We start from the raw sequence: 13,280 nt of genomic DNA, 5'->3' as shown, positions 1-13,280 counted from the left end.
AGACAGTTGAAACTATCGCACTATTGATTGTTTCATTCTCATAAATTTTAAAAGTATACTTATAAAATCGTAAACAACAATCTTCGATTGTCTCCGTGAGCTTAACTCAGCTGATAAGGACAATACATAATATATGCAAGGTCCGAGTTCGAAACCTGGACACCACAAAAAAAATAAAAAAAATAATCTTCGATTCCAATATATATCTCTAAACACCAACAACACACCTTCCTACTCATAACACTTGTGATGCTATCTCAGTGGTTAGAGTTTAAACTTATAATTAACCTTAAGGTATCGAGTCTGAATCCACCTAAAAACAATTGTAAAATTATCCTTAATGTCATTTATATTAAAAAAAAAATCCTATACCCATATTTTATTTTAAAAAAACTTGTTCATCCAGGTAAATATATGTTACTTTAGTACGAGATAAATATAAAGATCCAACATATAAAAATTTGAAGCATATAATCATCAATTGAACAAACATTTATTGGTAAAATGTTAATTTTTTTATTAACGCACCGGTTTCTTTTGTACAAAAATAAAATATGTATCTTTTTTTTTGGTAGTGGCCGTGGTTTGAACCCCGGACCTTGCATATTTTTATGCATTGTCCAACCTGTTGGAACAAAATGTGTTTAACAATGAACCTTAAAGAGTTTTGATGATAACAAGGTATTAAAAATTGTAAATTGGACTAGCTAATATTTGTTCAAGTGTACAGGACCATAGTTAAATTTTTACATCATTAATTGGTGCTGAAGAACAAATAAAGAGCAAAAGATATCAACAAAATTGAAGCTTAGACGCTCCTAAAGGCAATATGCTCCTGATGTCAAAAAGCGCTCCTGAAGAGAGCAAAGTGCTCCTGAAGACTAAAAGCGCTCCTGACGAAATAGTGCTCCTGAAGACTAGTGCTCCTGAAGACTGGAAGTCCTAAAGCGCCACGTCATCATCAGAAGCTACAACATCAGAAGCTGCCTCATCAGAAGCCATTTCACCAGAAGCTGAAGATCAACTGAATTTGAGAAATTCAATGATTCAAGAGTTGTTTCATGGATCGAAATTCATCAAAAGACAGCAGAAGACTAGTGGATTCTTGCAACGGTCATTTCAAAGGTGTTTGAAGGCATTTGCTTGCAATATGAACGAAAGCGTTGACATTGTACTTTGTACGAACTGTACAACCACCTTCTCCACTACTCTGTTTTATGTCCACGCTACAAGACAAGAAAACAACTCCAGAATACGGCTTCGCCTGCAAAGATGTTCCTTTGGATTAGGAATTGATTTCAAATTGGTTCTTCATAGGACAACAACCAAATCAGGCAAAAGATCATTGGTGAAAGATCACGCTTCAACAACGACTCTTTTGATGTGCTGGCAATTTCACAACGTCTCTTTCACACCTCTATATAAAGGAGTGAAGACTTAGAGTTTGGCATACGACTCAACTACAATTTACAAGCGCCAAAACTCTGCTGAAATTGTTTTGCTTTCAAAGTTACTTAGAATTTCTGTTTTCAAGTTCTTATCTTAGAAATTCTTAAGTTATTGAGTCTGTATCTGATTTGTTTTGTGAGCACTTCTGATTGTATATCAAGTGTTCAATCTCAAACATTATTCTTTGTAATCTTGTTTGTTTAGAAGTCTCTTGCAGTTGTGCTTGAGCATAGAAGTCTCTTGATTGTGTTCTTGAGCATAGGAAGACTCTTGCGAAGTGTGCTTGAGCAAAGGAAGTCTCTTGCTGTGTGCTTGAGAAATTGTAATCAGATATTACATTCTAGTGAAATCTCCTTGGAAGTGCAAGGGGGACTGGACTACTTCCGGATTGTGGAAGGAACCAGTATTATTGCTTTGTGTCTTTCTTCTTCTCTCTCTGTTTTATTCCGCTGCGTTCAGATTCTGTTTATCACTTCAGAAGCTGTATCACTTAGCTTCTGATCAGTGTGTACAGTTTTTAAGAGAAACGAAGAATTTTTCAAAACACAATTCAACCCTCCTTCTTGTGTTTTTCTCACCTTCACAACCAACTGAGCTAAGCTCACGAGGACAATAAAATATGTATCTAGTATTTAAAGAATGAGTTCTGATAATTTAAAGTTTGACCAAAAAATAAATAGAGTTTGGTAAAAAACAAACTCCTTAAGAATCTGTTTTTTTATCCAAATTCATCAAGCAAGTTTTTTTTTCCTCCTCCAAGATAGTTTTTCAAATGAAATTTATAAAATAGTTTTAAAAAACTAAAAAGCAAACCTCAATCAAACATGCCTTTAGTGCTAGTTTGGATTAGCTTATTATTGAACTTATGAATCAAATAATTAAGCTATTATGTTAATTTATAAGTTTTTACGAACGAAAATTGTATCTTCATAAACTACATGGACAAACTTATGAATAATACATAAAAATTTATTTATTTTCCTTAATTGTTTTTGAATTTTTCTAGTTACACCCTATTTAATTCATGTTACACCCCAAAATACCAAAATTACCCTTAAGTAAAATTTAATTTTCAAATTCACCCAAAACCCTTTGCATCGTTCTTTCTCTTCTAAAACTCAGTTTAAGTAGATCATGTAAATTGAACTTAAGTATACACACTTAAACTCAGTTTAAGTAGGTCATTTAAAGTGAATTTGAGTGTACATACTTACTAAAATTTGTGGTAAACTACACAAACTTGTTTGATGATTCTATGTATTTTTATTTTAAGTTAACCTTGACCTTTACTTGAAATGAATGATTATTTAAAATTGATCAACGTTAACACATGTCAGCACGTTGAACAAGAAAAAAATAGAAACTCAATATCATTGAAAAAAGAGGAATAAATTCAATTACCTAGTATGGGTGAAAGACGTTTTGATTAACTCTTTAATATTTTATTGAGATTGATTGAACATCCATGATTGTTTTTGGGTGAAATATAGTGAAAGTTAATGAAATCACGGACGTAAGAAAATTCAGATGAAAGGATAATTTTAACATTATTGTAAAATTTTAAATAAATATGGGTGTAACCAGAAATATATGGGGTGTGACTAGAAAAATTCATTGTTTTGCATAAGCCCAAAATAAGTTTAATGCAAGTGGGGGCTTAGTGCTTGTTAGTTTCATTCTCTATAGACAGTTTCCGTGTGTATATTACCTTCTTCCTTTCATTCCCATCTTAACAAACATTAGGTTTTCTCTTTCGATCTTTATTTTTTTCAAGTTGTTATATCAACGTTGTTGCTAATGGCCCAAGGCACGGAGGAAACCCTAATATCACCATCACCAACTCTTCCCTTCGATCTCGTAGCTGAGATTCTGTGTAGGCTTCCCGTCAAGTTACTCGTTCAACTTCGCTGTCTTTGCAAGTCCTTTAATTCCTTAGTCTCTGACCCCAAATTCGCAAACAAGCACCTTCGCTTGTCAACCAGGCGCCATCGCCTCATGTTATTTTCTACTAACGATTTAGGTCACTTAGTTATCTTTAATTCCCAAATACCCTCTGATTTTTCAACCTCTACTGTCAGTTACCCTGACTGTATCAAAATTGGACAAAGTGGGCCTTATCGCGTGTGCTCTTGCAACGGCATCCTTTGTTTCACCATGTTAAACCGTACTGCTATTTTGTGGAACCCTTCCATTAGAACATTCAAGATCTTGCCTCCTTTGGATATGGATAAACAACTTCTCTCCGAATATAGCTTTGGGTATAATCCTTCCATTAATAATTACAAGATTGTTGCTATTTCTCCTTGTAATGGCAAAACTAAAGTTAATGTCCATACCCTGGGTACAGATTCTTGGAGAACGATGCAAGACTTCCCATATTCTCGCCCGTTTTATCGGTTGGGAATATTTGTGAGTGGCACTATTAATTGGTTGGTGTTAGAGGTTAGTTCTTCGTTTTTCATTGTTTCTCTTGATTTGGAAAATGAGTCATATCAACAGCTTCCGCTGCCTAATTTGGAGAATGATCGTTCCGCGAGTTTGGGGGTTTTGAGGGATTGTTTGTGCATCTTTACAAGCAGTGATGTGAATTTAAATATTTGGATTATGAAAGAATATGGAAATGAAGAATCTTGGACAAAATTGTACAGTGATCTACACATGCAAGATTGTGTTTTTCGTCCCTATACAAAGGCTTTATATATTTTTGAGGATGAACAACTGCTGGTGGGCTTTTATGAGTTGGAAACTTACAAATTGAAGTTGGTTGTTTACGATTCCAAAAATGGTACCTTGAAGATTCCTAAGATTCGAAACATCCGTCCTTGGTTGGAGATGGACCCAGAAGTCTACATTGAAAGTTTGATATCACCTTGTTAATAATGTTAGGTTGCTACAATATGTTACTTGAACATGAGATTCAACTGCAACATATATATCTTTAATTTTTGTTTATGCTCTTTATTTATTAAGAGTCCTTTCAGTTTCAGTAAATTTGCCAAAGATCACTAGGTTATTTTGAGTTTAGTTCTGATTTTTATTGTAAAAAATCATGGTTATTACGAGGTCATGGAATGGATGACCATGTTCTGTTCTTCTCAAACAAACATAGTTGAAGTAGAATTACAATTTCGGCATGCAGTGTGGCTTTATTTGTGCAATTATTAGATTCATGCTCAAAGTTTCTATGTTAAAAGGAAATTTGTGTGAGAGAGATATATGCATCAAAAAGAAAATGTTATTAAAGATGAAAGTATACAAAAGGGAGAATTATACATTGGAATTGGCTAATGACAGACTTTCAGAAATTGGTATTGGCTGAACTTCATATGCTTCATTGAAACCAAAGGTTATAAGAAGTTTCAGCAAAAAAGACCACTCCAAGATGTCAAAAGCTTTTGTTATATCAATCTTGAGATCTAAATTGAATCCATATGCTTTGTTATGAAGTAAATTAATTAGTAGCTCCAAGATGTTCCTGTCATGTATGAAGGCATGAATGGAGCAAGTTTGTCTGCTATGATTTTTGAGATAATCTTGAACTTAAAATTTTCCTTGGGAATTACCAAAATCTATGAATTAAGCTACTTTCGAAGTGAAATTCTCGAAAACTAAGGGAAAACAACAATGCTTCTTTACACTTCTCGAAAATCCAATATAGAATCATAAACTGGAAGCCAAAAACAGTTGGAAACATTTCTTGATCAATACAAACAGAAAACCAATATTTCTGTCACAATCGTAAAATATTGATCAACGGAGATAACGCTATCATTTGATGTTTGTGAGAGAAAACCGATTATATTAGCATTAAAACTATAATAATGGTAAAATCCATCCAGTTGTGAAAAAATCTAATTAATCACGTAATCTTTGACGATATACCAGAAAGTTTGATAAAAGAAACCTCCAAATCCATTAGGACCAGGAGCACTTTCTGTGTTGAGGGAAAAAACTGCAGCTTTGATCTCTTGATGGGAAGGAAGCATGGTCATCATAGCATTTATATCACTAGTGATCAAACGAGGGATAACTTTCTCAGCAAGCAACTGTTCCTGCAAAAGAATATTAGTACAAAAAAGATACAAGAAGATGTTAAAGAACTAATGAGAAAAATTTGTGTACAATAAATAATATGCAACATCTTTTAAAAAAGTTCTATTCACTCAGACCCATGAACATGTAAGTTAGGTATAACTAAGAAGACCAAAATACCTACAATGTAGTGTGTAATATATAATAACGGTGACCGGTTATAAGCTATGGTATCAATATTTGTAGAAATTGTTAAGGGTCTGTGTAAATTATTGAAGACACTAATTATTTGTTAAGGGTCTTCGTATCAAACACTAGTACCAAATTTTTCTATGAGGATTAGATTATATTCGTTATAAGAAGAACAGTAGCGGTGAGAATTGATAATAGATTGTTGCAGAACATAGTAATGAAGTATTGGTTTTCGAATAAAAAGGATCATGATTTGCAAATGGATTCAAAACGCATGAAATATTTAAGATGCAGATTGGAGAAGGCAATATCAGAGTTTGAGAGAATGAAGTTCAGCGGTTGCAGATAGGAATACGAGTGAATGAGATTGTTGAATACAGATAGCGTGAGTAGGGAATAGGGATGGTTCTCGAGCTGGTTGTCGTGGTTTGTTTAGAGTGAGTAACGGTGAGTGTCTTTGTTGTTTTGGAAAGCTGTTGTGGACGTCAAGTGCGGTTTTGTGGGGTGTATTGGAAGTTTTGATAATGACGAAAGAGTATGAGCGGAAGGTCCAACACCAAAATTCATCTCAGTGAGTTCTTCAAATGCTTGTGATAAGAACTTTTCAAAGGAAAATAAGAGGGTTAGAGCAGATAAGATCTGGTATATGAACTTTTCAATATTGTTGATACTTGAAATGGTAATTCTACATAAATAACAATCAGCAACAAATTGAGGGGAAAATGCAGCTGATTTCTTCAACCGAATTACTGTCTTCTGAACTCAAAGAGTACCATTCTTGCAGCCAAAATGTGATAAAATACTGGTATAACAAATCTCATGCTCAATGAACTCAAAGAGAAGGGTAGATAATTTTCCTCGAGTTTTTTATCTGTACATTATTCATAAAGAGAAGGATACTTTTCCCTTCAAATTCTTCAAACTTGAGATATACCTCTTTGAACTTGAGACAACACAATCCTCAAATCATAAGAGTATGCTTGAGGATGGAAACTGAAAATCAATTTGATCTTTCGTGACAAGTGTGCAGGCGCACACACGGTCAGAACATGCCCTTCATTTTCTGTAGTATAAAAGGAAGGCTTGGCGTAACGGTAAAGTTGTTATCACGTGACTGAAAGGTCACGGGTTTATGTCATGGAAACAACCTCTTGTGTAATAAAATAGGGTAAGGTTGCGTACATACACCAAAATGGTGGGATCCCTTCCCAGACCCAGCATATGCGGGAGCTTTAATGTTGGTCCAAGTAATGCTTCTGACAATGTGTTCTTCTGGCCAAACATATTTTGAGGCTTAAAGCGGACTATAATACGTGGCTTTTTTAATGAGAGAAATTAATATAAATACATAGGCTTTTGATGTTTTTCCGTTTTTTTCCCACAATTATTAAAGTTAACCCGAAAGCTAACGTTAACCCTAATGCTTAATATTACTGTTTTACCCCTAAAAGCAACAATCACTCCTATTCTTTTGAACAAAACAAATCCCTCCTATTTTTTTGAACAAAACAAATCGCTTTCAAATAATATTGCTCACGAGATTCTGCATCCTTTCCAATCAAAATCGTTCTTTCTGTTGCAAACCTATTCGTGCTTCAGATAATATTGCTCACGAGATTCTGCTTCCTTTCCAATCAAAATCGTTCTTTCTGTTGCAAACCTATTCGTTTCCATCGTTACTTTCTAAACAAAATTGTTTCCAACCATATTCAGCATGGCCGGCAAAAACATTGAAACTCTTCTCTCTTATCACTGCCTAACTGGTAAACATTTGTTCACATATACCTTTAATATATTTATTTTGATGCCATTTTGTTTTGTACATAACCGAAATTTCACTTTCATTTTATAATAGGTCCTCTGTGAAGCATTATTTGTATTTGTTGATTTTATGCGGATCATCTGTCCTTTGTTTTGAATCTTCTTTAAACCTTTCAATTTTTTTCAGATAGATGACAGGAGAGGGAGTGAGAGAAATATAGTCTGGGACCATCATTTGTTGAATTTCTAATTCCAAAGGTTTGACATATAGAGGTTTCACACTTACGATATTACACAAAATTTTGTTGTTTAATTTTTATTGTACTTATTTCTGATTGAGATTCTTTGATGTTTTTCCGTTTTTTTCCCACTATCTATAGAATATGTGAATCTCATTCACCTGAAGAAGGAAGAAAAGGTCTGGCTATTGTATTCAAGGTTGAGAGGCTGCATCTGCAATGTTGGAAATGTCGCACATACTGAATTTCATCATGGCAGACAATGTTTAGTTAACTGAATGAAAATAGCATTGTTCTGCATCTAGATATGTTGGTTTCCATTTCTGCAGGTAATAAATCTATCACATTCAGTTGCATGCTAATTTTTTAATTCTAGAATGAAAAAAAATAATCTAGGATTGTTTCTATCTCATTTAAATTGACGGTAAATTATTTAAATGTGTTTTTTTTTTTGTGGTTCTATTGGGTAAACAATGGTGTTGTTGAGAATGAAAAGTGGTAAAAATAATGGTTGTTTTAATTTGTATTCAGAAATTTAAGTTTTGAAATGTTTTTGCTGATATATTCTGCTTCACCCATTTAGAGTTTCATTGGTGATGTTGGTTTTGATAAAATGTTGATCATGTGTGTCACTATGACTAGAGTCTAGAAATATGCATTGGCGAATGCAGATCATGCCATTGGTGCGGGATGATTTTCTTTAGATAGGTTCATGTTGGTTTTGTCATGACTTCAAATTTGTGTGCAAGTATCTGTATCTCAACCTTCAAATTTTGTACTTTTTTATGGTTTTATTAGGTAAACGACGATGTTGTTAAGAATGAAAAGTGGAAAAGAATGGTAATTTTCTGCAGAATAGGAGAGAGTTCAATGTAATTTTCTTCATAATTTGGAGTTGGATTTTAGCATGTGGAGTGGACCAATGTTGTGCAGCAGAGGTGTTTCGGATTGTAGCTGATACATAGCAGTGTTTCTTCCACCCCTGCATTCTGTTTTGTGTAAGTGTGTTCCAGCTGCAACGTATCCTTTTCTTTTTCTTTTCTGCTTTTAACTTTGGTATGCAATTGTTTTAGCTCTGTTTAAAAAAATTTATTGCCTCTTTTTGCTGGATGTTTGTAATTGTCTCCTGCTGGTTTATCATGCTAGATGGTTGTGGTTTAGCTCTTTAGTGTTGTTAGGTTTGATATGTTTTCTTAGGGGTCGTTTATGATGTTCTTTCAGTCTTATTTCCTTTTGTTTCTCATCTATATGATATCCATTCAACGTGTATGGCTGTTGTGGGGGATTTTTGTAGCTTCTTTCAATACTAAAGCATAGGAATTTGTTTTGTAGCCGTAGTTTCTGCAATCACATTGATTTGATTGAAAACTGCAGGCAGGAATGTTGATTCCGCAGGATTTTTGTAGTAGCATATATTCTAATATTTGTAACTTGAAACTCAGATCTAGGCTTACGAATTCCTTCAAATACAATGAAAATGAGCTTAACACATATTCTAATATGATTGTTCAAACTTACACATATTCTAAAGATTGAGCTCCTATATACTATGATGTCATTTGTTAAAAAAATTGGGGTATTATATTGTTCCTCACTCTCGGTAGCATTTCATTGTATTCATGCTGTTAAAGATTTTATAATTTATTAACTTAATTCTGCATGTATAATTTTTATGTCATGGTTTTACTTGGTTTTTATTTCACTTATATTCCAGGAATGTTGGAATTGATAAGTATTGATACCTTAGTATTCTAAACTTCAGATTGATTAAATTGAAGAATATTATCATGGAAGCAGTGATAGATTTAAAATGAATAATAGTGTAGTAGCTTCTTATTGTTTTGTGGACCACATTACTTAGGATTGTGTTTGTGTTAGATTTATTTTTCTGAACAGACCAAAATAAAACTTATAATAAACGATAAAAGTTGCTCCTCTCATATCTCTCATTAGAATATGAGTTTGTAATTTTAATTTGAGAGCAATATATTGGCTTTTGATCTAAGTAAGGATTCCTGTGTTCCTAAATAGATGTAATGTATATATACATCATAAGCTTCTTGAATGTTATGAACTTATATTGTGATGACTCATGGCATAGGATTATTCTGGTTGCAGGGTTTATTGAATTTGGTCAACAATCTAACATGATATTGAAAAGGATTTGCCTCCAATGAAGTGAACAATTTTATATCAAAATTTAGTCAGATTAGAGATGCATATAATGTTTGTACCAAAAAAAAAAGATGCAAATAATTTCTTCCCATAGCCCGTGTTTTTTGCATGGTCTACTTTATGTAGCAATCTCAAGAGTTACATCAAGAAACGGTCTGAAAATTTTGCTAATAGATAAAGACATGGTACTTACATTGATAGTACTTTGAATGTAGCGCATAAGGAAATTTTCTGAAATTTGAAGAAAACTTATTACTTTCCTTACTGTTGAATTTAAAGTTATGGAATTTGAATATTAAGTTCGAACTATAAGATGTATTTTTGCGTCTCCATACTACATTTACATTGTATATGAGCAGTGCGGCAGCACGGGTGAAAAGTCAGTTTAAATTAAAAAAATCCTATACCCATATTTTATTTAAAAAAAACTTGTTCATCTAGGTAAATATATCTTTAGTACGAGATAAAAATAAAGATCCAACATATAAAAATTTGAAGCATATCATCATCAATTGAACAAACATTTATTGGTAAAATGTTAATTTTTTTATTAACGCACCGGTTTCTTTTGTACAAAAATAAAATATGTATCTAGTATCTAAAGAATGAGTTCTGATAATTTAAAGTTTGACCAAAAAATAAATAGAGTTTGGTAAAAAACAAACTTCATAAGAATCTGTTTTTTAACCAAATTCATCAAACAAGTTTTTTTTTTCCTCCTCAAAGATAGTTTTTCAAATGAAATTTATAAAATAGTTTTAAAAAACTAAAAATCAAACCTCAATCAAACATGCCTTTAGTGCTAGTTTGGATTAGCTTATTATTGAACTTATGAATGAAATAAATGAGCTATTATGTTAATTTATAAGTTTTTTGGAACAAAAATTGTATCTTGATAAACTACATGGACAAACTTATGAATAATAATTTTTTTTTTGACAAACTTATGAATAATACATAAAAACTTATTTATTTTCCTTAATTGTTTTTGAATTTTTCTAGTTACACCCTATTTAATTCATGTTACACCCCAAAATGACAAAATTACCCTTAAGTAAAATTTAATTTTCAAATTCGCCCAAAACCCTTTGCATCGTTCTTTCTCTTCTAAAACTTAGTTTAAGTAGATCATGTAAATTGAACTTAAGTGTACACATTTAAACTCAATTTAAGTAGGTCATTTAAAGTGAATTTGAGTGTACATACTTACTAAAATTTGTGGTAAACTCCAAAAACTTGTTTGATGATTCTATGTATTCTTATTTTAAGTTAACCTTGACCTTTACTTTAAATGAATGATTACTTAAAATTGATCAACGTTAACACATGTTGCACCATCAAATAACCCTCGCTTGTAGAGCGCATAATATATCAGCATGTTGAACAAGAAAAAAATAGAAACTCAATATATCATTGAAAAAAGTGGAATAAATTCAATTACCTAGTATGGATGAAAGACGTTTTGATAATCTCTTTATTATTTAATTGAGATTGATTGAACATCCATGATTGTTTATGGGTGAAATATAGAGAAAGTTAATGAAATCACGGACGTAAGAAAATTCAGATGAAAGGATAATTTTAACATTATTGTAAAATTTTAAATAAATAAGGGTGTAACCAGAAATATATGGGGTGGGACTAGAAAAATTCATTGTTTTGCATAAGCCCAAAATAAGTTTAATGCAAGTAGGGGCCTAGTGCTTGTTAGTTTCATTCTCTATAGATTTGTCAAAAAAAGAAAAGTTTAATTCTCTATAGACAGTTTCCGTGTGTATATTACCTTCTTCCTTTCATTCCCATCTTAACAAACATTAGGTTTTCTCTTTCGATCTTTATTTTTTTCAAGTTGTTATATCAACGTTGTTGCTAATGGCCCAAGGCACGGAGGAAACCCTAATATCACCATCACCAATTCTTCCCTTCGATCTTGTAGTTGAGATTTTGTGTAGGCTTCCCGTCAAGTTACTCCTTCAACTTCGCTGTCTTTGCAAGTCCTTTAATTCCTTAATCTCTGATCCCAAATTCGCAAACAAGCACCTTTGCTTGTCAACCAGGCGCCATTGCCTCATGTTAATGTCTACAAACGACTTAGGTAACTTAGTTCTCTTTAATTCCCCAATACCCTCTGATTTTTCAACTTCTACTGTCAGTTACCCTGACTGTCTCAAAATTGGACAAAGTGGGCCTTATCGCGTGTGCTCTTGCAACGGCATCCTTTGTTTCACTATGCTTAAGGGTCCTGTTATTTTGTGGAACCCTTCCATTAGAACATTCAAGATCTTGCCTCCTTTAGATATGGATACACAACTTCTCTCTGAATATAGCTTTGGGTATAATCCTTCCATTAATAATTACAAGATTGTTGCTATTTCTCCTCGTAATGGCAAAACTAAAGTTAATGTCCATACCCTGGGTACAGATTCTTGGAGAACGATGCAAGACTTCCCATATTCTAGCCCGTTTTATCGGTTCGGAATATTTATGAGTGGCACTATTAATTGGTTGGTGTTAGACGTTAGGTCTTCGTTTTTCATTGTTTCACTTGATTTGGAAAATGAGTCATATCAACAGCTTCCGCTGCCTAATTTGGAGAATGATTGTTCCGTGAGTTTGGGGGTTTTGAGGGATTGTTTGTGCATCTTTACACGCGGTGATGTTAATTTAAATATTTGGATTATGAAAGAATATGGAAATCAAGAATCTTGGACAAAATTGTACAGTGATCTACACATGCAAGATTGTGTTTTTCTTCACCGTACAAAGGCTTTATATATTTTTGAGGATGAACAACTGCTGGTGGGCTTTTATGAGTTGGAAACTTACAAATTGAAGTTGGTTGTTTACGATTCCAAAAATGGTACCTTCAAGATTCCTGAGATTCGAAACATCCGTCGTTGGATGCGGCTGGACCCAGAAGTCTACATTGAAAGTCTGATATCACCTTGGTTTTTTGGTTTGCTCTATTCTTTGTATATGATTAATCCAATGGTTTTTCACAGAATAAATAGGTATAGCAGCAACTACAGATTAATCAAAAGTGACTCTCCCCACCCTGCTAAGCAACATGCACTTCCAACCATCTAACCTAATGTTAATCCTCTCATAACCATCTAACCTAACATAACATTAGATTCCTGGACATAGCATCCACTTAGCACTTTTTTTTCCGACTAAAAAATAACATTTGAATTATAAACCATGACTACCTATAACAAATGATCTTGTATGGATTATTTAGCAATCACAAAGTTGCATTACAGTATATGTTTATTCTATCTTATTTTATTATCCAGTGAAAATTAAGTAGTTAATATGCGGGAGCTTTAATGTTGGCCATGGCAAAATGGTGGGATCCCTTCCCGAACCCAGCATATGCGGGAGCTTTAATGTTGGTCCAACTAATGCTTCTGACAATGCGTTCTGCTGGCC

General features: G+C 33.2%; 2 protein-coding genes across 2 annotated transcripts; both read left to right on the top strand.

Moving 5' to 3' along the window:
- The first annotated feature begins 3,217 nt into the window (after positions 1-3,217).
- On the top strand, positions 3,218-4,326 carry LOC146917064 (F-box/kelch-repeat protein At3g23880-like). Its single transcript, XM_085717188.1, has one exon. The coding sequence runs from the start codon at positions 3,247-3,249 to the stop codon at positions 4,324-4,326; it is 1,080 nt and encodes a 359-aa protein (XP_085573314.1). The 5' UTR covers positions 3,218-3,246.
- A 7,346-nt stretch (positions 4,327-11,672) lies between these two features.
- Positions 11,673-12,935, top strand: LOC146917063 (F-box/kelch-repeat protein At3g23880-like). The gene has a single exon (XM_085721809.1). It carries the CDS (start codon positions 11,721-11,723, stop codon positions 12,933-12,935), a length of 1,215 nt encoding a protein of 404 aa, XP_085577935.1. The 5' UTR covers positions 11,673-11,720.
- The last annotated feature ends 345 nt before the right edge of the window (positions 12,936-13,280 follow it).

Source organism: Medicago sativa, chromosome 6 (assembly GCF_051527215.1).
Source record: "Medicago sativa cultivar Bolivia chromosome 6, Bolivia_mono, whole genome shotgun sequence".
Classification (NCBI taxonomy): domain Eukaryota; kingdom Viridiplantae; phylum Streptophyta; class Magnoliopsida; order Fabales; family Fabaceae; genus Medicago; species Medicago sativa.
Note: the sequence above shows the minus strand (reverse complement) of the source record. Positions and strands in the feature narration are given on the sequence as shown.

Bases quoted from the DNA above. Each gene is read 5' to 3' on its own strand.
- LOC146917064 (XM_085717188.1), top strand. From the start codon at position 3,247: ATGGCCCAAGGCACGGAGGAAACCCTAATATCACCATCACCAACTCTT.
- LOC146917063 (XM_085721809.1), top strand. From the start codon at position 11,721: ATGGCCCAAGGCACGGAGGAAACCCTAATATCACCATCACCAATTCTT.